Source organism: Morone saxatilis, unplaced genomic scaffold, assembly GCF_004916995.1.
Source record: "Morone saxatilis isolate NCDOM2014 unplaced genomic scaffold, NCSU_SB_2.0 Contig15, whole genome shotgun sequence".
Classification (NCBI taxonomy): domain Eukaryota; kingdom Metazoa; phylum Chordata; class Actinopteri; family Moronidae; genus Morone; species Morone saxatilis.
In genome coordinates, this window is record NW_023339707.1 from 7,973,784 (window position 1) to 7,998,065 (window position 24,282).

At 42.4% G+C, this 24,282-nt stretch overlaps 1 protein-coding gene across 1 annotated transcript in view; it reads left to right on the plus strand.

Moving 5' to 3' along the window:
• celsr3 (cadherin, EGF LAG seven-pass G-type receptor 3) overlaps positions 1–24,282 on the plus strand; it is a 98,261-nt gene that overhangs the window by 514 nt on the left and 73,465 nt on the right. The window contains exons 2-3 of the mRNA XM_035656477.1: positions 1–5,295; positions 21,800–22,143. The exon at positions 1–5,295 is cut by the window's left edge and continues 47 nt beyond it. Coding sequence (XP_035512370.1) covers positions 1–5,295; positions 21,800–22,143 — 5,639 coding nt within the window. The remainder of the gene's footprint in view (positions 5,296–21,799; positions 22,144–24,282) is intronic.

Genomic DNA, 24,282 nt, shown 5'->3' on the forward strand with positions numbered 1-24,282 from the left:
CTCCTCCTCCTCCTCCTCACCCAGGTATTAGGAGCAGGTCGAGCTCTGATGGCGTCGGCGAGGGAGAGGGGGTGGAGAGAGGGAGGAAGAGGAGGAAGGGCGTTGTTTCTCCTCCCGCTTCACCTGCTTTCCCCTCCTCGCCGGTTCAAAACGGCAAAAAACGGGCAGTACAAAGGACTAGAGTGTGCGCGCAACGGTGGCCGGCGTCAAGGCCACACCTCGCCAAACGTGGCGCCGCCGGAGCCTTTGTGCACGCCTCTGGCCTGTGCAGGGCACCCGGAAGTGGAGGGAGGAGAGGGGGAGAGATGTGGGAGAGGGCTCGTGAGGTGAGGATGCTCTTTGCTATATGGTGCTCCCTGACACCCGGGCATCTCTACTGGTCAAACCCCGACAAACAAGCTGTCTCTCCGGCCAACAACCCCTCACCTGGCCCCTTGCCAACCGGTTGCTCTTGTTGCACTCATCCTCTTTCTGGATACAATTCACCACAGGTTTTAAATCACACCTTCAAAATTTACTCCCGTTTCATCAACAATCCGGACTGTATCCCGGGATCAAATTTTGACTACATTTGTCATTTTTCAACTTGTGATTCCAAGATTCAGCAGCATCCAATTTGCAGGAACAGCAACACCACCAGGGCTTTGGATGCTGATGGGGGCTTCGCCAGCATGGACAGGAGGGCTGGTAATTGTCCTCATTTGGGCAGGCACAATGTTATCGATTCCAGCAGCATCAGAGAGGGGGGTGATGATAGCTGTTTGACTGGGGGCAGGGAGGGGGCGAGGGGCTCAGCGAGTGGGAGAGATGAGGAGGAAGAGAAGGAAGCGTACACATGTAGAGTACCGGCAGTGATTAACCCCAGTACCAGGGCGCACCGAGATTGTTGTGGATCCCCTGTTTGTCCTGCGAAAGCCAGGTATTACCACGCCAGAATTATACATAATGGGAGGGAGAGAGATGAGAGGAGAGAGGGAAAAGATGGAAGAGGAGGAGGGATGAATCAAGGCAACAAACACATTAATTCATCTAATTATCCGGATAATGATTTGGCTTTTCCTATTCTGACACTGGTATGTAGGGCTGATAATGAGCCTCGGCAGGGGAAATCAGCACCGGCAACCAGAGGGCAGAGCAGTAAAACCCAGGGAGAAAGTGTGGAGGTTCCCGGTGGTTGCTTTGGTTGTTTGGACGGAGTAGAAGTGGGGGATGGATATTTAGCTGAGTTTATGGTCCCGGAGGGAGACATAACTCAGAGGAATCTCCCCATCCAATTTACCCCCAGCAGCATCACAGAGACGCCCGGCCAACGTTTTCTATCCAGCAAAAGCGCAATTCCCCGAATCACATCAACATATCCTGGCCCGGTGCTCAATACGCCCCCTCAAACACAAACCGGCGATTATGCAAAAAGTGGAAAACTATCCAAACCGCTTCGTCTGTCTGCTGAGAAAGTAAACGCAACTTCAGAGATAGAGTCTGCCGGTGACTCAGGCTTTTTCTCGCCTACTGAGTTTCCCGTTACATCTCCCGGTGTTGTGTCAGCCACGGCTCTCTCATCACGTCTTCTCTCTCAGCCTCCAGATCACACCACAGCAAAACACCTCACGTTTTTCTCGGAAATTAACCTGACTGCATGGCGGGGTGACTCTGCGCGCTCGCTTCACTTACCCGCCGTGAAGGACGTGATTTCAGCACGATGGGCAGCTCCCCTAGACTCTCAGCGCGTGTTTGTGTGGCTCAAATTCAACACCAACAGTAATAACAACAACGAAGAGGAGGAAAGCAAGGAAGCAAATGGATATAGTCGTGAATCTCAAATAGATTGGCATGATCAGACGCAGGAGCCAGACCTGTGGGAGAGCGCACTGCGAGAGATGATCCATGCAGGGTGCGCTGACAGCATTTCCCCTGACTGTTCAGCCACCAAGCGAGGGGACCGTGCACATATGCAATTAAAATCCGGTAAGCAAGTGCCATTAGCGCCCGAAGGTGTCAGACAGTTAGATAGGCGGCAGATGGGGGCCGAGGGAGAAAGGGAGAGGGAGGCAGAGAGGGAGGGAGAGGGCTTGGAGGGGTCCGCCGCTGTTGCTGCCGCTGTTGGGGGAGGGAAATTACAGGTGGGGGCGGGCGAGAGAGAGGTGCGGCTGATGGGAGGCAGAAAACCAGGGGGAAAAGAGCAAAAGGAGGGGGAGTGGGACAGTGAAAAGGCACTAACAAAGACGAGCCAGGCAGAGGAGAGAAAGGCAGAGGGAGGGAAGGGTCAGGATAGGGGCAGTAGCACCACCACCATCACACAGCCAGATAGCGAAAGAGGGAAGAAAGAGAGCCAGGCGGATGAAAGCCATGAGACAGGAGAGGGGGATGAGAGGGAGGAGGAGGAGGAGAGGCACAGTACAAGGGGAGAGAGGAGTCTGGAAAGACTGATAATAGTAGCAGATGATGAAACCTCACAGGGAGAAAGGGAGAGGAAGATTTTGATGACATGGCCTCGTTCTCGACGTGCAGCCAACAGACATCCACATTTCTCCCAGTATAACTTCCAAGTGCAAGTAGCAGAGAACCAGCCACCTGGCACCTCAGTCATTGTCATGTCTGCCTCAGACCCAGATGCAGGGGACGCAGGCAGGGTGAGCTACTCAATAGCCCCGCTGATGAACAGTCGATCATCTGACTACTTCCACATACACCCAGACACTGGTCTCATCACCACCACTCAGATTCTAGATAGAGAACACATGGATTTGCATTACTTCCGGGTCACAGCGACTGATCATGGCTCCTCTCGCCTCTCTGGCACCACAATGGTGGCCATTACTGTTTCAGACCGCAATGATCATTCTCCTATATTTGAGCAGACAGAGTACAGGGAGACGATCAGAGAGAACGTAGAGGAGGGGTATCCTATCTTACAGCTGAGAGCGACAGACTTGGACTCCCCATCCAATGCTAATATCCGTTACCGCTTTGTTGGTGACACCGCTGCAATGGCACGAGCGGCCTTTGAGATTGACCCACGCTCTGGCCTCATTACAACCCGTGGAGCGGTGGACCGGGAAACAAACGAGCACTACACTCTCCAGGTGGAGGCTAGTGACCAGGGGAAGGAACCGGGACCACGCTCCGCCACTGTTAAAGTTTTCATCACTGTTCTGGATGAAAATGACAATGTGCCACAGTTCAGTGAAAAGCGCTACGTAGTAGCAGTGAAGGAGGACGTACGGCCTCACTCTGAGATCCTCCGCGTGAGTGCCACGGACTTGGACAAGGACAGTAACGCTGCCGTTCACTATAATATCATCAGTGGTAACAGCCGTGGACAGTTTTCCATTGACAGTGTCACTGGGGAGATCCAGGTCGTTGCACCACTAGATTATGAGGCAGAACGGGAGTATACGCTCCGTGTTCGTGCGCAGGACAATGGCCGACCACCTCTCTCCAACAACACCGGTATTGTCAGTGTGCAGGTGACAGATGTTAACGACAACCCACCAATCTTTGTCTCCACACCATTCCAGGCGTCAGTGCTTGAGAGTTCCCCAGTTGGTAGTTCCATCCTCCACATTCAGGCCATTGATACAGATTCTGGTGATAATGCCCGTCTGGAGTACAGGTTAACTGGCACCAGCTCGGATACGCCATTCGTCATCAATTCAGCAACAGGCTGGGTCACTGTGAGCTCCATTCTTGACCGAGAATCTGTAGAGCACTATTTCTTTGGTGTGGAGGCCAGGGATTATGGTATGCCACCTCTTTCTGCTACAGCAAGTGTTACAATTACAGTGATGGATGTTAACGACAACCGCCCTGAGTTCCTCCAAAAGGAATACTATTCTCGTCTGAATGAGGATGCAGCGGTTGGCACTAGTGTTGTGACTGTCACGGCTGTGGACCGCGATGTCAACAGTGCGGTGACCTATCAGATAACAGGAGGAAACACCAGAAACCGCTTTGCCATCAGCACAGCAGGAGGGGCTGGACTTCTCTCATTAGCCCTCCCATTGGACTACAAACAGGAGCGAAGATACGTTCTAACAGTCACTGCCTCAGACCGCACTCTCCACGACACTTGCCAGGTGCACATCAACATCACAGATGCCAACACACATCGGCCTGTATTCCAGAGTGCCCATTACTCTGTCAGTGTGAATGAGGACCGACCACCTGGAAGCACTGTAGTTGTGATCAGTGCCACAGATGATGATGTTGGTGAAAATGCTCGAATCACATACTTTCTGGAGGACAATATCCCACAATTCCGCATCGACACCTCAACAGGGGCTATAACACTCCAGGCAGAGCTGGACTACGAGGACCAGATGACCTACACTTTGGCCATAACAGCTAAAGACAACGGCATACCACAGAAATCAGACACTACATATGTTGAGGTGAATGTGAATGATGTGAACGACAATGCGCCTCAGTTCCTCAGCCCCAGATATCAGGGTACAGTAAGCGAAGATGCCCCTCCCTTCACCAGCGTCCTCCAAATCTCAGCCACTGACCGGGATGCACACGCCAATGGTCGCGTTCAGTACACCTTCCAAAATGGTGAGGATGGGGATGGAGACTTCACTATTGAACCTACATCTGGCATTGTCCGAACAGTTCGTCGCTTGGACCGTGAGAGCGTACCATTCTATGAGCTCACAGCCTATGCCGTAGATCGTGGCGTGCCCCCTCAGCGAACCCCCGTCCATATCCAGGTGACAGTCCTAGATGTGAACGACAATGCCCCTGTCTTTCCTGCTGATGACTTTGAGGTTCTAGTGAAGGAAAACAGCGCAGTGGGATCTGTGGTAGCCCAGATCACAGCCACTGACCCGGATGAGGGTGCCAACGCTCAGATCATGTACCAAATTGTGGAGGGCAACATCCCTGAGATCTTTCAGATGGACATCTTCTCAGGGGAGCTCACTTCACTCATTGATCTTGATTATGAGGCCCGCAATGAGTATGTCATTGTAGTCCAGGCCACCTCAGCACCTCTAGTCAGCCGGGCCACTGTCCGGATCCGTTTGGTGGACCAGAACGACAACCCGCCCACTCTGCAGGACTTCCAAATCATTTTCAACAACTTTGTGTCCAATCGCTCCAACAGTTTCCCCAGCGGGGTAATTGGGAGAGTTCCTGCCCATGATCCTGATGTGTCAGACAGGCTGTACTACACCATCGACAGAGGGAATGAGCTTCACCTGCTGCTCCTGAATCACACCAGTGGAGAGATCCGACTGAGCCGAAAACTGGATAACAACAGGCCGCTGGTTGCTCCCATGCTGATCACAGTAACAGGTAAGAGACCGTGAAGGGAAAAAATGGGAGGAAAGGATGGCAGTGATGGTGTGTGTGTGTGTGTGTGTGTGTGAGTTTAGTCAGTTTAGATTCCCTTGTAGCACTGTAACAAATACTGTGACGATAAGGACTCTACAGGTTTGAGAGAGAGTGAGATAAGACTGGATTACATTTGGTTGAGCTTTGGGCATTTCTTCTTCCTTTTTGTTTCTCTTGAACTGTGTGCTTGAAAAAATGAGGAAGGAACTGGGCTTCTCGAAACATGAGAAGCAGAGTGAGAAAATTTGATTTGTTAGCTGTGTCTCAGGCATCTGTTACATGTACCTGAGTTCCTTAAATAGAGGGCTCTTGGGAAAAATTGTGTGTGCATGTGTTTGTGAGAGAAATATAGACAGTGACAGAGCTGTCACTCAAGTTAGACTTACCTGGAAGCATGTGAGGTGAATAAGAGACTTATCAGCTTTGTTTCAAAGCGTGAAAGAGGTAAGAAGAGTATAAGAAAATGATGATGAGAAAAACACCATGTGTGATGCTTAGTGTGGCTTTTGTGTGAGAAAATGTGACAGTACATTTCACGGAAGGGAGAAGGAACATTTAATAAGTATTTGAAGACACTTCTATCTTTGAGTGCAGTAATTACTAGCTTTTTCATTTCACATTTTCATATCAGTCAGCATGTTACCAGTTGATGAGATATGCAAGCAACTAGTGTAAAGCAGGTATTTTATCACAGGCATGGCAATCACAAGGAGCTGTATCAATATCACAGTACCCCCCTCACTGTTTGATTGACAGATGATCTGGGCTAAGTCCAAGTTACCATAGTGATTGTGTAAAATTAAACAAGATCTATTTAGTAGAGCCAATTTCTGTCACTTGGATGTTAGATATCCAGTGAAATGGTATCAATACTTTCTTAATGTTAGTGAGTAAGTTAGTTTCATTTTTATATCTGTGTCATGCCAAACATCTGGCCCCTCCCACACACAATTACAAGACAATGCTATTTGATAAAAACATACACCAAGAGCAGAAAAAAGATTTTAAAAAATGTAGCACCTGTGTTAATGTGATATTTTCTAGATGAAATACGACAGTGAGTGAAGTGTAAACTCACATGCTATTAGTATGGAAAGAAACACAGTTTGACAGTTTTTAATTGACATGCTTAATTATGTTGATAATTTCATGCACAGTGAAATAATGTTTAAAAGTATTTCTTGGTTTTGTTTTGTTTTGAGGCTTAAAATACAAGAATATAATTATGTATTATATTGCCATTCAGTGGATATATCCATTTGAGAAATAGTATCTTGGCTTTTTAGATGCATTTTTTTCTTTTGGGTTTAGTTGTTTACATTTTTAGGCTTTGGCTTTAAGATAAAGGCTTACTAAAAGCTTTACAGGCTTCTTTGCTGTCAATGATCAAAGCCATAGAAAACAAATAAGGAGAAAAACGAGAGCAGCATTGTTGCTTTGAAGGTTAGTGCTGTGTGTGTATTCTGTCACAAAGCTTTAATGGAGGAGCACTGGCTTGGGACTGTGTGTGACCTGCTACCCTATTTCCTCTGCTTTTATACCAGCCTCACTGGTGACGATGCGGGCTTATACATATTCATTTTGAACGACTGAGTGAGGGAGTGAGTGAGCTACTCATTGCATGAGTGAAGCAAGTCAGTGACCAAATGAGTGAGTGAGTGAGCAGACAATTGAGAGAGTGACAGAGTGATCAAGGTTGTGACTGAATGAGTAAACTGTGTTTGAGTGAGTGAGTGAGACAGTGGTCGAAAGAGTGGGTAATAAGTGAAGAAGTGTGTTTAAAGTGAGCTGAAACATTACAAAGTGAATATGAGGTACGTGAGAGCGATTAAAAGTTGTGAACACATGAGTGAGTGAATGGGTGAGTTAACAAGTGAAAGAGTGACTGAAGGAATTAGCAACTGATTGAGTAAATGAGTTTAAAACTTTAAAGAGTGAACAAACGAGTAAATTGAAGAGTGGGCGAATACGTGAAGTTGAGATTTATTAAGGGGAGCAGTGACTGAGTGAATGAGTGAGCAATTAGGCAAACCTAGCGTGTGTGTGTATCATAAACTATATGTATTTATTTGTGTGTCAACCTGTGTCTCAGCCTTTACCTCTTCCAACGTGCTCGGTTGAACCAGATGTGGATTCATTTACAATTTTCTTGCTGTATCTTTCTTACTTTGAAAGTGTTACACTCTCTCTCTCTCTCTCTCTTTCTCTCTGTATGTCTCTCTCTCTCTCTCGCTCTCTCTCTCGCTCCCTCTCTCTGTCGCTCTCTCTCTCTCTCTCTCTCGCTCCAGGATTTGACAGTTATGAGATTATAATGAAACAACAGTCAGCGAGAGTCAGGCTCTGAGCAAAGCTGTCACTTTCATTGTGTGCTGTGTGTTATCTGTGACTACCCGTCCCCCCGCTACCCATCACTTTTTCTTCCTCTCCTTTATTCCACCCATCCTTGAATGAATTCCTCTCAGTACTTTTTTTCCCGTGCATTTCTCATTTCTTTTTTTGCCCCTCTTTCCATTTAGTCATCTTCCTTTGTTTCTCATCCTCTTCCTCTTTCTCTCCTTCTGTCCATCTCCTTAGTCTTCACCCTGATAGTTATTTTCCGTCCTTTTCTCCTCCTCTACTCTTCCCAACACTCCTCGGTAATCCTCTCATAACTCTCATGGGCTGTTTCTCTTCCATATTCCATATTCTTTTCAACTCTGCTCCTCCTCTCAGTTTTCTTCTCTCCTTATTGCATATCCTTGTGTGTGTGTGTGTCTTTAAGTATACTCAAGTTCCTGAATGTGTTATGTGTTTTTGTGCGTGCCTGAATTTTATGTGCTATTTATGTGTGTGTGTGTGTTATTTTCGTGTAGCTAAGGGATTTTTCTGTATGTATGTGCTTGTACATGATTTGTGTTTGCACATAGTAGTCCTGTGTGTGTGTGTGTGTGTCTGTGTTCATAAGTGTGTGTGTGTACTCTCAGGTGGCTCAAAGCATTGCACTTGGGAGTGTATTCATGTCTTTTCAATGAATAATATCTATGCATGCCAGAGAGTGCTGGGACTACACTCCTCTCTTTTTCTGCATGTCTTACTCTCTCAGTCTTTCACACTTTCCTCTCTCACCCTCTATCGTTGTCTCCCATTTCCATTTCTCTCTCCCATTCTCTATCTTTTCTTTCTCTCCCATTCTCCATGTGACCGTTAATTCCACACTATTGATTCTCAGGATAATTCCCATATTTATGGTGCATGGAGATTAAACGCTGCGTCCATGCTTGTTGCCAGCAGTTTAAGCACACACACACAAACAAATTTACATTTACACACATTAAAAACTGGCTTTAGGGTCAGTTGGTTGAGGCAAGTAATGAAAAAAATCATATTCAGCTTGGCACCCCTTAAAAGCATCAGTTCAAGGTGCCCTTTAGCAAAACAACCCCCAACTGCTCCTGTGGCCAGCAGCAAAGACTGTGGTTTTTACTGGCGAATTCCCAGTTGTGAATGTGTGTAGCAGTTTGAATGTTGAGCAGGGCTTTGCTAGAAAATAAAAAATGTGCCTAACTGGACTTCCCTGGATAGATGAAGGTTGAAACAAAGACTCTGTGGTATGTTAGAAAGACTTTGTTCAATTGGCCTCTTTAACAGCAGACATTTGGATATGTGACAGCAGGAAAAGATTAGCAAACGCTAAAATTGATGATGGTTTAATTCCATCTAGCTGCTTCAGTTTCAGGATCCTGGTATTGTTAATGCTGTCACACTGTCATGACTTATTGGGATGCTTGAATAGAAATGGGGCCATCATTAATGTTATTAGTAACACCTGTGCTTTTACCACCATGAAAAGTCAAAATTTCTGCAGCGAAAAAGGCTTACTGCTAGTGAATACAAAAGTAGTTTCAAAGAAAAACATGTTTGGTGTCAAGACTTTAGTCTCAGTCTTTTGTTTGACATACTATGCTTCATGAAAAAGGATTTATCTTTGACAGTAGATAAATCATCATTGCCAACACTGCTACAGATCTGTCATATCCACTTACAATATACTGCAGATGTCAACCAGTTGGATTTGACACAAATATGATTTAACACGTTTGGATTGCTTCTTTCTTGTTGCTTTGAACACTTGCATACAGGTATCAGTATCTGATTACCAGAAGTGACAAATATGCCCACCTGTGTAGCAGTGTTTCTGATTATGATTAGGTTCATGTTAATATGTGCATCTCTGAAGATATGTATGAGTTTTAGGCCTCAGCAGTTCTGTAGAGGGGTATTATATGGCGCCATTGATTATGACTGTGACCTACTAACTACATTTAAAGACTTTTAATGAACAGATTTGGTACAGACAAATTTAAAATTGACAAATGAACACACAGTAAAGTAAAAACAAACAAAAATTAAGCACAAACTTGTTTCTTATATAATGATTTGTAAATTTGTCACATGCCTGCACTTGTATGCATGTGTTAATGTATAGAAGAGTGACTGTTCTTAATTCTTATTCTTAATGGCCTCTGTGTGTGCTGGGGATTGTGGGAGAATACATTTACACACTGGTTTACTATATGTCATTGCTGACACAGGTCAATGCACCATGAATACACTTACAGTACATATAGGTCATTGCACTGATTAACTACGCTGATGCTGCATGTTTAAGGCAGCTAGAGTGCTGTTTGTGTTTTATTCCCGTATTCTTACCATCAGTCTATTGCCTTTCTATTAGATTCCAGTTATTTATTGTCTACAGTGAAGGAAGAGGAGTATAATTTTCAAAACAAAGACAAAGGAAGAGAAAAGAGCTATTTATATAAAAAAAAAAGACCAGCTGTGTGTATGTGTGTGTGTGTGTGTGTGTGTGTGTGTCTCCCTTTTTTCTGTAACTTTTCACTTTTCCCTATCCCCACATCTAATCGATTATGGCGTCTTGCTCCTCTCTCTTTGACCACCGGCTTTTCACTCCGCTTTGGAGTGAGGCCTTATGGAACAGCTATAAGCACTTTTACCTTCCGACATGGTTGGACGACACGTCAGATGAACTAGTTCTTTTCTAGCATAACCCACCCCGTAGTACCTCCTCTGTGTGTGTAACACATGATCAAATTATGCAATGCTACTGTTGTGTTTTGCTAAACCATACATATTGACTTTAAACACACACGATCATGAAACATAGCATGAACATTTTTACAAAATGGGCTCAAACCCACAGCATTATGAGCCCACAGCACTTACTACAGCAACCACAGTGACCTACATGTACATACTGGCCAACCACAACGGAGAAACGTTTACCAGCCCATTTGATGCACTCTCTACATCTTCGGCATGTCGGGGGGTACGATGCAGCTACCACCCATAAGGGGCTAAATGCTTCAGGCCGAGCAGAGAGGGTCGTGGAGTCTCACACAGTTTTACTTCCCTCAGAGGGACAGAGAGCCAGATGGCAGGTCTCTCTGCATGATAGTTAGAGTTCTGTAACCATAAGACCGGCTCTGGGACAAAACCTGTGACCTCAGCTGGTTTTGACTTGTGCATATGTTTAAGCTTAATTTGGCAGGGAGCTGTGTTGCAGTTGCAGATGCTGAGCTACAAGGAGTTCGTATTAGAGTATAACCAGTGTTTCTGACAGATCCTGTGTCTGTTCTGTGTAAGGACAATTATTTCATATTCTGCAGTGGTTCTTAGCTCACTGAAGGCCAGAGATAGGCCTTTTAGGTGGTGGATGAGTTGCGGGGGGTTGGATGACTGTCTAACACTATAACACCATGATATAGTTAAGTGCTTGACAATTTGTGGGCTGTCCCCACGGCTTAAGTAAATGGCTTCTGTTATTTCATGCAAATGGATCAAAGGCTTAACAATGTGTTTCACTCTGTGACTTACAGAGAGGAATCAGAATGACAGTTAAACATACTGATAAGATGTATCTTCCCCTGCTTTCATTTATTCAGCATTTGCACTCAGGTCTCTTTTCCTGTAAATGCCAAGTTACTTTGCATTCGTACAGCCATGCACATCCTCAACTGCCCAGTACAAATAAAATTCATTTAATATGTCCCTTCTTTGGGATAACATTTGAATGACAGAATGACTGCTGGGAAATAGTGATAAATAAAACAAACATATGCACAAGGGAATAACAGTGGAAATTCAGGGATGGTAGGCTGCTATGTATGAATATTTTGACAGAAGTTTTCAGGGAGTATAACAAATTCATGTCCCCTACTGAGAGATTTGCAGCCGGTCTTGGAAGCCTCTGCTCCTCAAATCTGCTTCTCACACCTTTTTTTTGCAACCTACATTTTTTTGGAGTAGACATAAAAAAATGTGTCTGCTTAAAACTTTTGAATAAAACTGCCTTATCATACTGGAGACAAATCATGATATCAAATATGTGACTGTCTGGTGAACAGCTTGAGATACAGTCATTTTTGAGGCAGCAAACTGCTGTAGATTAACCTTTTGTGATGGGGAATGGATACTCCAACCTCAAAGATTTGCTCCACTAGGTTTCATGGTTGAGGCTTTTTGCTTACGTACAGTACTGCTGTCAAAGCAGACCTATGCATTTTTTAAATAATCAAAAAACAGTTTCTACCTTATGACTGCCCAGTTCCCCGGGCAGCATGACAACTTAAAGTTCTCCCCCCTTTGCTTCTATAGCCCAACTATGAAAGGCATAAAACCTGCTGTACATATCACAGTTGTATTAAACAGGCTGAATTTGGTATCTGCTCTGATAGCGTATTCAGCTGGCGTAATGCATTAAACTCAAGAAAAAGTTCAAATGAAATGTTCAAACTCTTGGCAGCTGAAAGAGGTTCATTACAAACTACCTTTAAATGTGCTGGAATAGTATAATGAGCATTTGTGATAAAGAGGTGGTGATTTATTAAATGTCACAAACATGGAGAAAGTGTCTGTTTTTCCCTCTGTCTGCCTTTCCTACGCTCCAGCACCTTGCAGGATGTTCTTGTACTTTGTCTGTTTCTTTAATTAGGAAGGCTGACATTTATCCATTACATTTTGTTTCCCATTAGCGCTCTGAAATTCACAAGACTGGATGGAGGAGGAATGCAACACACATAAAAGCCTTAAGACACACGTTCACATTTGAACAGCCTTTGTCCTTTAAAAAAAAATGTAATTATCAAAACAGACTGGGCCTGAGGATATTGGTCCCAGCAAAACATTTTCCGCAAGAAAAACTTACTTTTAGCATGCAAACAATTGCTTTACAGTCATTTAAAGAAACAGATTCAAAACACATTAGAACCTCAAGTGCATCACAAGCTCCAAGACACACAAATAGAGTTCATCAACCAAAGGCCAGGTCTCATAACCCTTCAGACACCAAACACTCAAATTATGAATGGCAAATGGAAATGTAAGTGTTCATAAATAGCATTTTAATGATTTGTTTGTGCTGGTCTGAGGCTAAATCAAAGTGGGTTCAGTGCAAATCAGTCACCAGGGAGGACTGAGAGGCACAATACAGGGAAAATGAGGGAAGATCATCAGCAGACTGAAACTTCAATGCTATGTTTAGCATAGTATCATCAATAAGTCATTACCACATTAGCTTTACAACATTAACATGATTACTGCAAACAAACAAGATCACTGCAGAGAGAGAAGCCGGACGGTAATCCAGCCTATGTGCTGCCTTTTAACTTTGAGATACCGGGTTGGATTTGATGGGCCTGCTGAAGTCTGTTGGTTTGCTTTTAACCTATTCCAACATCAAGAATATGCTGTTCAGGTAGATCAGGGTTAATATGATGTGCAAAACATTTTTTAATACGTCCTAATGGGTTGACAAATTTTCATTTTAAAGAAATGCTGTCCACCTTTGCCTGAATTTGGAGGACACAGCTGCTGTATCTTTTGCAGCCCTCAGTTTCCCTCAGTGGATCATACAGGCAATTTCATAAAGTCTGGAAATATCACATAACTATTTTAATTCTACAAGTTCATTTGAACTCAGGTGTTTGTCATCAATTAGTAAATTAATGTTTATTACAGCATGTTGTTGAGAATTATTATTATTAATTAGTTATATGTTTGCCATTAAGCTGGACTCACTGTCAGCTGTGATCATGTGAGGCAACACAGTCACAGCATATGTTGGTTTTATGGATTTATTTTTTACAAAGAGTGTGAAAGTGCAGGAAAAATGGCATGTCTTGTTGCTCTTTTCAGCTGCCACTGCTGTTAAATCCGGGTCAGATTGGGTCTGACTGTCCTTGTCCTTTTAGATTGGGGTGTTTTCTACCCTATAGGTCTGTTTTGGATTGGATCCAAAAATGTGGACCCTTGGTTTTTATTATGACAACATCCCTTTACACGCTCTTCAGTATTGCTTTGGAAAGGCCATCTTGGTCTGTCTGTGATAAGTTTAATCTTAGAGATTTGTTTGAATGTGGACCCCACTGTCTGTAAATAAAGAATTGATTATCTGATGCACCCTGATGTTAACCGGCTGTGTGGAACATTTTCCATTTGCGTTCTGTTTTGCCCAAATACAAAGATTAAGTTCTCAGTCTCTGCTAAAGCTTTGCCATTTGGAGAATGGTTTCCACAATTTTCATCTCTCCAACTTTTGAACACTAATAATTGTTTTAAAAATTCAGTAGTGTGAATTCTCTCTATGTGTGCTTGACTGATTGGCATGCACAAGTAAACATCACAAGAATCCTTCTTGCTGCACACACAGCACTGGGCAGACCATTACAGCTGCACTATTACCCCGCCCCACAGGAGCAATTGTTTGGATAATTTAAATTTGGGACCTTTTTAGGCAACAGAAGGCCCTCGCAGTGATGGAGTGATGAAAGCTGCAGACACACCCTGCCTCAGGTGCCGGAGTTACTGCAGTCATCTACAACAGAGAGTGTTCAGCCCGCAATGTTATGCTCCAAAACACCAAATTATTTAACTCAATAACAACAATGTCTCACCTCAGATAAGGTGGTCTGTTCACAGCACCTGTGGCACAAAAAAGTATTTAATTTGGATGAAAAATAAGCAAAAGTGTGGTACTTTTACTTTTACTTTGTACTTTTTTTACACACAAATGTAATGTCTGTGAGAAAAGACCAACCACAGCAGCGCAGTGCAAACATTAGACAGATGCAAGATGGAGGATGATGACTGCTGCTACAAACAGCTGCTGACATGTCACAGAGGTCAGAGTGTGGATTTGTGTTATGCTGTGGATTTGTTTATAAGTACAATAGACATGAGGGTGTGTGTGTAAATGTGATATGGGTTAAAGTGAGAGTCTTTACAAGCAAGAAGGCTTTTTGCGTTCTGCGTGTGCAAGTTAAGTGTATCTGGTTTAATGTAAAGGATTAGTGCTTCTGTTGCAAAGGGTGGTTTAAACCATTATGTTACTGGTGCTGTGTGTGTGTGTGTGTGTTGCTTTTTTTTTACTCTGTTCTACTTTTCACTGAGTGTAATGAGTGCTCAGACCTCAGGGGTAGAAAGGCTTTAAAAAACAAACAGAGCGCAGAAATCAGCTGTCAAGCCAGTGCCTGGGTTGTGTATGTGTGTGTGTGTTTTGAAATGATGCATACACAATATTGTTAACGCTTGCGTTATTTTACAGACATTAATGTATGGCCTGCCTCTCTCTGCAGTGATCCGTTCATTCACTTGTTCGCACTTATTTGTATGCAAGTGCCACTTTGGCTGTTCATACTTTCACTCTCTCTCAGGGACTTGCAGTTATTACTTTTAGGTGGCTGTGCACCAGACGGTCCTTTGTGTGCTCCGTTAACAACTTCAAACGGTTTATGTGTGTTTTAAAAGGGCAGCGTTTGTTCAGTGGCTACTGTAGCTATTTTCCTGACCTGCGGGCAACTTAAAAAACTGCTCACACTTTTTGTTACACAGCCTTTTGGGAACCTGCTCGTGTATTTTATTAGGACTTTTTCAGGACAGCAAACACAGTGGAGAGAGACCGGACAAGGCCAAACAAAGGGATGTGACAACACGGTGTGAAATGGGATTTAAACCCATGTGATTGTGGGTACATGGACTGGGAGCTAATGGGCTGAAGGCACCGTGACTGAGTTTAGTGTGTTTCAGAGTAGCAGCATATGGCTTTTGTTCAGTCTAAATCCAATTTTACTGTTTTTGGTTTTTGCATGCTAGTTGTAATATATCTCCCCTTTTGGGTATTTTTCCTTTTAATCCTAGCTCCTTATAGTACAGAGGGTGCAAACAGTTTGAGTCAGACTCTTAACTATGGCAGTATCAATGACATGTGTGAATGACCATGAATCATTTAGGGATTTGAACCCCTAACCCCTGAGCTACACACAGCCACAATGAATAATAAAAGAAAAAAATTGGCATTGGCTGAGAATACATGCCCCATGATCCTTATTCAGAACAAATTTTATATTGACATGAATGCCTATTGGTAAGATACACACATCATTTTATTCATGTAAAACTTGCTTAATGGATATTCAAGGTTTTCCTCCCACAGTAGCAGTAGGAGGAATTTAAATACAGGAAAATTTGAATGCTGTAACTGAATTGAATACTGATAAGAACAGCTTGCTTTACCTTTACAGCAAACTGCACCACTGAGGTCTCCAGTCTGATGTGAAGAAATGGATGACTCTCTCAGATACACTCCATATTACATACAGATTGTACAGGCTTCTTGTTAGTAAACAAAAAATATACTTTACCTTTTTCTACCAACAGAAAATGCTACCGACAATCACACTGCGGTTGTCGAAGGCCGCTGCCAATCAAACTTCACAAATAGAAAGCTAATAGTTTTTCAAATGCTAATGCTTATGTTATATTCATCGAGCTGTCTCACCAACATCTGATTGTTTTAATGTTTTCCAACTGTGTGCAGCTTGTTTCCCTACTTACTGTGGGCTGTATCAACAAAATATTAACAAATCAAGCTTTTTATGGAAACTTTTAAAGTCGTTTTACAGTGTGAACACATTATTTAGTCAAAACTAAAGACGTAGCTTGTAGTTGATGTGCCCCTGAGCAGGACTATAAGCATCTTCCTAGACATTTATTGTCACAAATGCCTAAAAATGTTTGAATTTTATCAGGTTTTCAGACAAAATAATGAAGCTTTTTTTGGCTGCGATAAAGCTTTTTCTTACATCATTTTGAAGCCACAGAACTTTCCTCAACAGACCACCTAAGCAGTATCTCCAAACCTTGAGCTGCTTTACTCTGTGACTTTTCTTCCTTTCTTCCTCAAAGTAAAATGCCAGAGCTCAGCCTTGTGACCCATCCTCCTGTCCTGTATTGCAGCTTTTAAAAATGTTTCTGGGGCTGTTTTCAGCTCCAGCTGTGGGCTTCTATTGTACGCTAGTAACGCTACTTTGCAGACTATTTCCGTCTGGATTTCCAGGAAGCGAGCTCGGGATGCTCTGACATTCAAGAAGCTATGAGTGTGCTATTAGTCAGGCTACCTGGCGCAGAGAGATAGCACTGAACTCCCTCAACCCTTTGAAACTCCGGGGACCGTATACCCACAAAGCATCTTAGAGCCGGAGCCCTGATCGGAGGCCAGCCTCCCTCTCACGGCGCATTGATGTTCATGCATCCATGGGACTTCGCTGATGATTCCAGATCAGTGTGTTTATTCTTAGAGGCTTTATGCACGCCAGCCTGAAGCTCTCCTCCCTCTTTGAAGTGCGGACACAGGAAGGCGAAAATGTTGGCTCGAAGCCCGCAGGAGCCGTGAAAGCTCGCAGAAGTTGTTATTTACGAAATGCTTTGTTTTCCTGCGGTGCTAAAGATGCCAAAATAACCTTCCATTTATGGGGTTCTGAGTTTGGAGGTTATTAATGTTTTATTGTTTACATGCACGCAGAGTGGCAAGGAGAAAGGGCGATGCATTAGTTATGACTTCCTGGCTTATAGGGAAGTTATGGAAAAGATAACCCTTATTAACCTTTCACCAGGATTCAGAAGTAATTTCATAATTCCTCTATTTCTTTATATTCCACTGGGATAGACCTCATGTCTCTGGATTCAGTTCTGGATATGAAGGGTTTCCATACAAAATGACACATCAGTTGTCTTACAGATGGGATATATATTCTGACAAAATGATTGACACTTCAGAATCCCATAAGCTATGGTGGGGATTAAAAGGATAGTGTCCTTGTACACACTAGATTCTCTCTATTTATTGAGTGTCAGTGGTATTTATTGGTCCTTCATACGGAACCTAACCTTATTTTTGAAATGTTCTTGTTACTGGTTAGGTGGCTGATGGCCAGATGGATGTTTTTTAGTAACAGAAGGGAATCTGATACAAAAACTACAAAACTAAATTTCAAAATTCCCTCCTCTATCTGTGCCAAGCACAATAACTTTAAGTTGTGCTTTAAAGTCAAACTTGAGGTGAAGTAAGGAATCCCTGCATACAGTTTCTAACATAATGTTAATCATTCGTCCTTGTTGAGTTTTGGTGAAATGTGAGCTTATTAACACAGCAGGAAACATTATAATTAGGTTTAGTGTTGGAAGCAGATTTTCAGTGACAATCCTCAGGTGGCTAACTTGTGACAAGAAAAGTAAAAACCTACCTTCCAGAAAATGGAAAATGGCCTTTAAATCCACAGACTTATTGGTTTATGACACTTGTGTTTTCGGCCGAAGTGTAATTATTATGTCAGGTACCTGTGTAAAATTTGTAGCTGACCTCCGAGGAGCAGGGGGATTAGTCATCGACCTGGGTCGGTGGGAAGTGGAGAGAATTTGGTGGTCGTAATTGCTTAAATGGCCATTTAACTTCAATAGTTGTTTTTCTTTTCTATTTCAAGCCTCCAAATAGCTCCATAAGCGTGAAGAGCCTCGTGCTGGTCCAGGCTGGCCAAATTAGCTGGACTGTAGCCATGAAGGGAAGCCAAATGAAGATATTTTACTGTGCATGTTTATGTATGTGCCAGGTTTACTGTCAGAATTTAATGGCTGCCTGGGGCAAAAATACCTCTGAAGGCTGGTAAAATCATAGTGAAGTTATACTTGAACTGTCAGGACATACAGGCACTGATATTTGAATTGTCAAAATATTCTTGTTTGAATGTTACAGTTGTCCCCCCTGGGCCACCGAAGGGGATTCCTGGGAGCTTGTGACTCAGAGGGAAAATGTTCAGAGTACTTGGCAGGAGATTGTTGTATTTTTGTCAGAAAACAGCACAGTCTGCAGGAGGCCAACATGAAAACAAAAGTGTACGTGTGTGTGCTTTTGTACTTCTATCTTTTAAAGAAATTATGTTTTTGGAAAGAGGCGACATTTTGTCTCGTCCTCACTTCTTTGAAGGACTGTTTGAGTGTTAAGACTTGGATTTATTGTTAAAGGAATGGCTTAATTGCTTCCTTGCTGAGAGGTAGATTAAGATCGATACCACTCTCATGTCTGGATGCTAAATATGAAGCTAGAGCCAGAAGATGCTTAGCTTAGCATAGAAATGTAAAAAAAATGTTGTTTGAGTACACACATGAGATATGGCTTGTTAATTATTGAGTTCTAGAGGTGCTCGTAGTAGACAATAAAAAGATAGCTCATTCCATCCAGTCTTTATGCTAAGCTAAGCTAATTGCCTCATGGCTCTAGCTTCATATTTACCATACAGACATGAGACTGGTATTGGTCTAACTAACTAACTCTAAGAAAGCAAAAGCAAATAAGCATATGTCCCTAAATGTCTTACTCCTTTAATGTTAGTCATATTTAGGTTAATATGGAAAGAGTCAGGTTAGTTAGGTGCCAGGGAACACCCTGTGTCAATGATGGTCCTCACAAGTCTGTTTATGTGTCAAGAATAATGAATATGTGCACGTTCAAGCGGATGTGTGTGTGAGACATTGAGTCATATTCCAGCAGATTATCTCGGGTCTTTTCATAGATCCCTGTCTCATTTCAATGTCAATGGGAGATCAGCGTCAATTACTGCTGCGTCTTTGCATTGTGATCCAGAGGGCTGATAATAAAGCTGGCTTTTAGCCCCAGAAGACGAGGTGACATTAAATTACTTCAGCTAATACTGTTACTAATACTGTTATTTTAAAGTATTAATGTTTTTAGTATATCTTTCTTTTTTTCTCCAAGTGATCCCATTGAATCGTTTCCTGTGGGAGTTTTTCTCCTCTGTCCCTTCAAAATGCCACTCCTTCCTCTGGCTGTTCATTTATTACGAAGGGCTCTGGATTTTAAAGTGTGTGTGTGTGTGCATGTGTTAGAGGTCAGTTGGGAGTGAGGCTCCTCATAATCCGGTAATCAAACCAGCTGCCAACCCAACCCCCATCCCTCCATCCATTTCTCTTTCTCTTTTCTGTCCATTTCTTTCTCCATTTATGCAGTTTTTCTTTCTGATATTTTTCTATCTTTAAACATCTTGCTATTTTTTTCTGTATTTTTCTTTTTTCTCCCCTTTTCTAACATTTAATAATAATTACAAATTATTCTTATTATGTCTCTCTTTCCTTTGCTCTGTTCCCTCCTTCCTTTCTGTCTGTTTTTATTTTGGAAACACAACAGCAAATCAGTAGCAAATTGTAAATTAGGGAAATTGCTTAATTGGATTCAATTTGAACAAACCATTTAATCAATTCAGTAACCTCTCAAATTATATTTTACTACAGTATTAGCAAAATGAAAAGACACAAACATCAATAATCAATTTAATTTTTTAAATTATTATAAATTCCCTATTTGCAAGTTACCATAATTATAGTGGTCATTCTCTCTCTTTTTTTAATTGATCCCTGGTTAAATGCCCATGTTCCCTCTCTCATTTCTCTTCCCTTTCCCTCCTAAATCATCTCCTTTGCTTTTTCCAGTTGTTATTAAACCTCCTTTGCTCTCCTTCACCTTCTGTTGCCTCACTGTTCTTCCCTGTGTCAATATCCTCCCTCTGACTCTGTCTTTCACCCCTCACCCTCCATCCATCGCTGTCATGCTCCCTTCTTCCTTTTTTCTTTCATCCTCTTATTCATTCTTTCTTTCCACCGCTTGCCATGCTCTTTTCACATCAAGACCCCTCATGTATTGTATTCATACTCTTTCATTCTCTCTGTCTTATCGTTCACCCTGCTTCACCTTCACAATGCCACCATGCCGCTGCAGAAAATTGCCTTCTCATGCCTGTGTGATCAGTTGCAGTTGTATTCTTTTAAAGCTTATTAGCCATCTTGTTGAACCAAATTGCCTCACAATATACACTACAGCCCAGCACTGGATTGTGTTTGTACCTGGTGTGGATAAAACGTGCCTTGTGTCTGTTGTTGGAACAGATATTGTTCTGTTTGTGGGGGGTTGTGACCTGCTGCGATTCATATGAACTCATTTTGTAGCAACGGGTTTCAAAGTTAAGGAGCTCTGTGTTGAAAATTGTAACCAAAGCTGATATAAGGAGATGGAGGAGATGAGAACGATGTTTTCTACATGAGAGCACTCAGTGATACCTCTGTCTCTCTCCTGCTCTCTCTGTGTGGCTTGTTCAATCAGATGCACGAAACCTAAGACCAACTTCCTGACTCACAAACAAATGTAGTTTTCTCTTTCTGGACTAGAACATACTGTATAATTAAAGAATTGCATCAACCTTGCTAACAATGGTGAGGTAGAGTTCAGTTCGGTCTTTTTATACAAATCTCTTATCAACCATGTCTGCTGTGAAGGTTTACTGGAAACTTCATTCTCAGCACATTCTTACATAATTTGTGCAAAGAATCCAGTGTGTCCAGAGCAAATTTACTTACCATTACATTATTTAAACATCAAAGTAGTGGAGGTTTCAATCACCTATAAGCTATTCTCTCTCTTTCACTCATTTTAAAGAACACACAAAGTTGAAGGATATTAGCTTTGACAGCTATAACTACAAGTTTGATTGAAAACCGGCGTGTGTGTGCATCTGTGTTAGTTGCTGTATTGTGGAGGTTGCCTTTGGCAGTGTTCTGACATTTAACAGCCTCTTGTATAAGCCTGTTCACTTCAGTAGCAACATGATTCCTTTTAGACTCAAAGGCAGCATTTACTCTAAAATGTGTATGTTGTATTTGTATGAGTGTAGATGAGAATGTATGACATATATAGAAAGAGTGGTCTAAGCTGCATATCTCATAGTATTGTTGTGACCTCCTCACCTCTTCTCTTCCTCTTTGTAATCCTTCCTCTGTGGTTCACGTCCATTTATCACTATCTCTTTACCTCCTTCATTTTGCTCTTTAACTCTGCCGTCCCCGTCCCCTCTCCCTCGAGCCTCCCCCTTCATCTATCTCTCTCTCTTTACTCCCTCACCTGTCCACACCTCTGTATCACTCCGTGTCCTCTTCCAAACCTCTCTATCTCCTGCTCCTCCACCTCCCACTCTAACCTTTTTATCCATCCTGTATACACCTCATAAATGAGCACATCTATTCATCCACTTAACCTTCATTTGCTGTGCTCTCTTCTTTAATTCTGCAGATGGCTTCCACAGCATTTCAGCCCAGTGTGTTCTTCGCGTCCTCATCATCACAGAGGACATGCTGGGCAGCAGTGTTACCGTCCGCCTCCAGAACATGTCCCAGGAGCACTTCCTGTCACCGCTGCTGGGTAACTTTCTGGAGGGCGTGTCGGCAGTGCTCTCAGTGCCTGTCGAGGATGTTTTCATATTCAACATCCAGCCGGACCTAGATGCGGCGCCAGGAGGGATCCTGAATGTGAGCTTCTCAGCCGCACTGCCGGGTGGACTCTTCTTCCCCTCTGAGGCCCTGGAGGAACAGCTGTACCTAAACAGGCTGAGGCTGACATCACTAACGCAGATGGAGGTTAGTTCACATTTACAAATATGAATACACATATAAGACTCAAGTTTCAAGTAACTTTTAAGTGCGTAGTGTATTGAGGAAGTTCTTCATCTTCAAAAAAAATGCAGATGTTAACATGCATGTTAATCATATTAAAGGCCCGATTCTTATGTTTTTGGAATAAACATTTGATTAATAGTTACAAGCATCAATCATTTCTTGATTTTACTGATTCAAACAAATCTTTTGCTGCATCACAAAACATTTAGTCATCAGTATAGATTCAGTTATAATAGTGTTAGTTGGTGCTTTAAAGGATCTGTTAGTTGCTGTGGGAAAGACTGAAAGTTAAATCTTGTGTTGTCATTTTTGGTCGATGATTGATGCAAACATGCATGTTTTCAACCCTTATTTTGTTTTTGTGAATGCATTTCATTTATTGATTCATGATAAATATAGTGATATCATTTTCAAATTATATTTGTATGAAAAAAGCCAGTCACATGTATGCAGCAGCTGGAAATCAGGGTTACATGCAAGAATACATGCAAAGCCTAAGTGCAAACACACATGCGTCTCATCTCAGTCACTGGAGCATATTGCATGAGAACTGATAATAATACAATGCAGATGTGCTACCAGCACAGCCATATGGCTTTCTTGCAGCAATGCACTGATATGACTACTATACTGTCATGCATGAAATCACACACACCTGGACACAGCATGCACATCAGTTTCATACATGCCTACACACACCCCAGAGCATCTCTGCACACGCATGAGAGAAAGAAAACAAGTGAAACGCAAAGGAAGGGGAAAAGATTTATAAAGGGCCGAGAGAGAGAGAACAACAGTGTCAGGAGATACATAGTTTAAGGCTGAATGTGTTTGACCTTCTCTCAGCAGGCACTGTCACACAAACAAACATAAACACACACAAACTGAATTCATATCCTCTTCCTGTCAAAAAAGACACAATCTTACAGATACATCTGATCCAGTAACCTTAACAGCAAACAGCAAATACTCTCTTCTGGAAAGTCGATGGTTTTACAAAGCAAAACTGAGGGAAATAAATAAATAAATGAAGGTAACAAAAAAAGAAGACCAATAGCAATAGCTGTAAATTGAAGGCTTTTTTTTCAAGGAGGCGTTCATCCCTGGGAAGTTTGTGACCAGAGAATGTGTAAAGTCTGTAGGCAAGATACGTTATTGAAAATGAAATCAAGGTTATCTTAGCATTCTTTCTATTTGTTGTATTCTTTATTAAACTTACATCTTATATTATATTATATTATAAAATAACTCAGCTCTGTTGGATAGATCACTGTGAAATCTGTTGTGAAATGTGGTTGCCAAAAGCCAGCTTATACTCCTACACCAATCAGAGGGGGTAGAGAGCAGCCTCTACATGAAGGCTCTGTAGCCTGTGAGGCAAGACCCAGGGCCACAAAGACTAATGCTGACATGCAACACATTAGTATGTCAGCATTCAAGCTAATCAAGCTAATTACCACCATGTTAACGTAATTTAATTAACAGTAAGCTACAGAGAGCTGAAATTCTGTCTTTTTTGTCGGCTCATTTACGTATTTCCTTTCTTCCTTCAGTACCCTCAGTCTCTCAGAGGTTTCTCTGTCTAAGGTTCCTGTGCTGGCCTTATTAAAACTTCAACACCTCCTCAATCTAACAAAAAAGACTAACGTTAATTAATTAACAACATTTTCATCTTAGTGCTTCTGTAGATAATTAGCCTCCTGGGATATATAGCCCTTGTTGAACTTTAACAAAATAATCATTTTCATCTAAAAATGTTGAAGCTTGCATTGAAATACATTTTTTGACTGCCGACTGTATAACATTTTTCCCAAACATAACTCCACACGTCTTCTTCACTATATCTGCTGCTGACTGTTTTTTTGTATGGCAGACATTTTGACATGTCATAGCAGGAAAAGCACAGAAGTAATCAATAACTTCAATCAAGGCTGCAATCAAGTTAGCTGCTCCAGTTTCAGAGGCCTGTATTGTGTATGAGTTCTCCCTGGCAATTAAGTTCATGTACTACAAGTAGTGTATAGTTACTTTTCAGATTAAAACGTTGCTTAAAAAAACTGAACTCCATTTGATCAGCTACAACAGTAAATGGATGCTTGT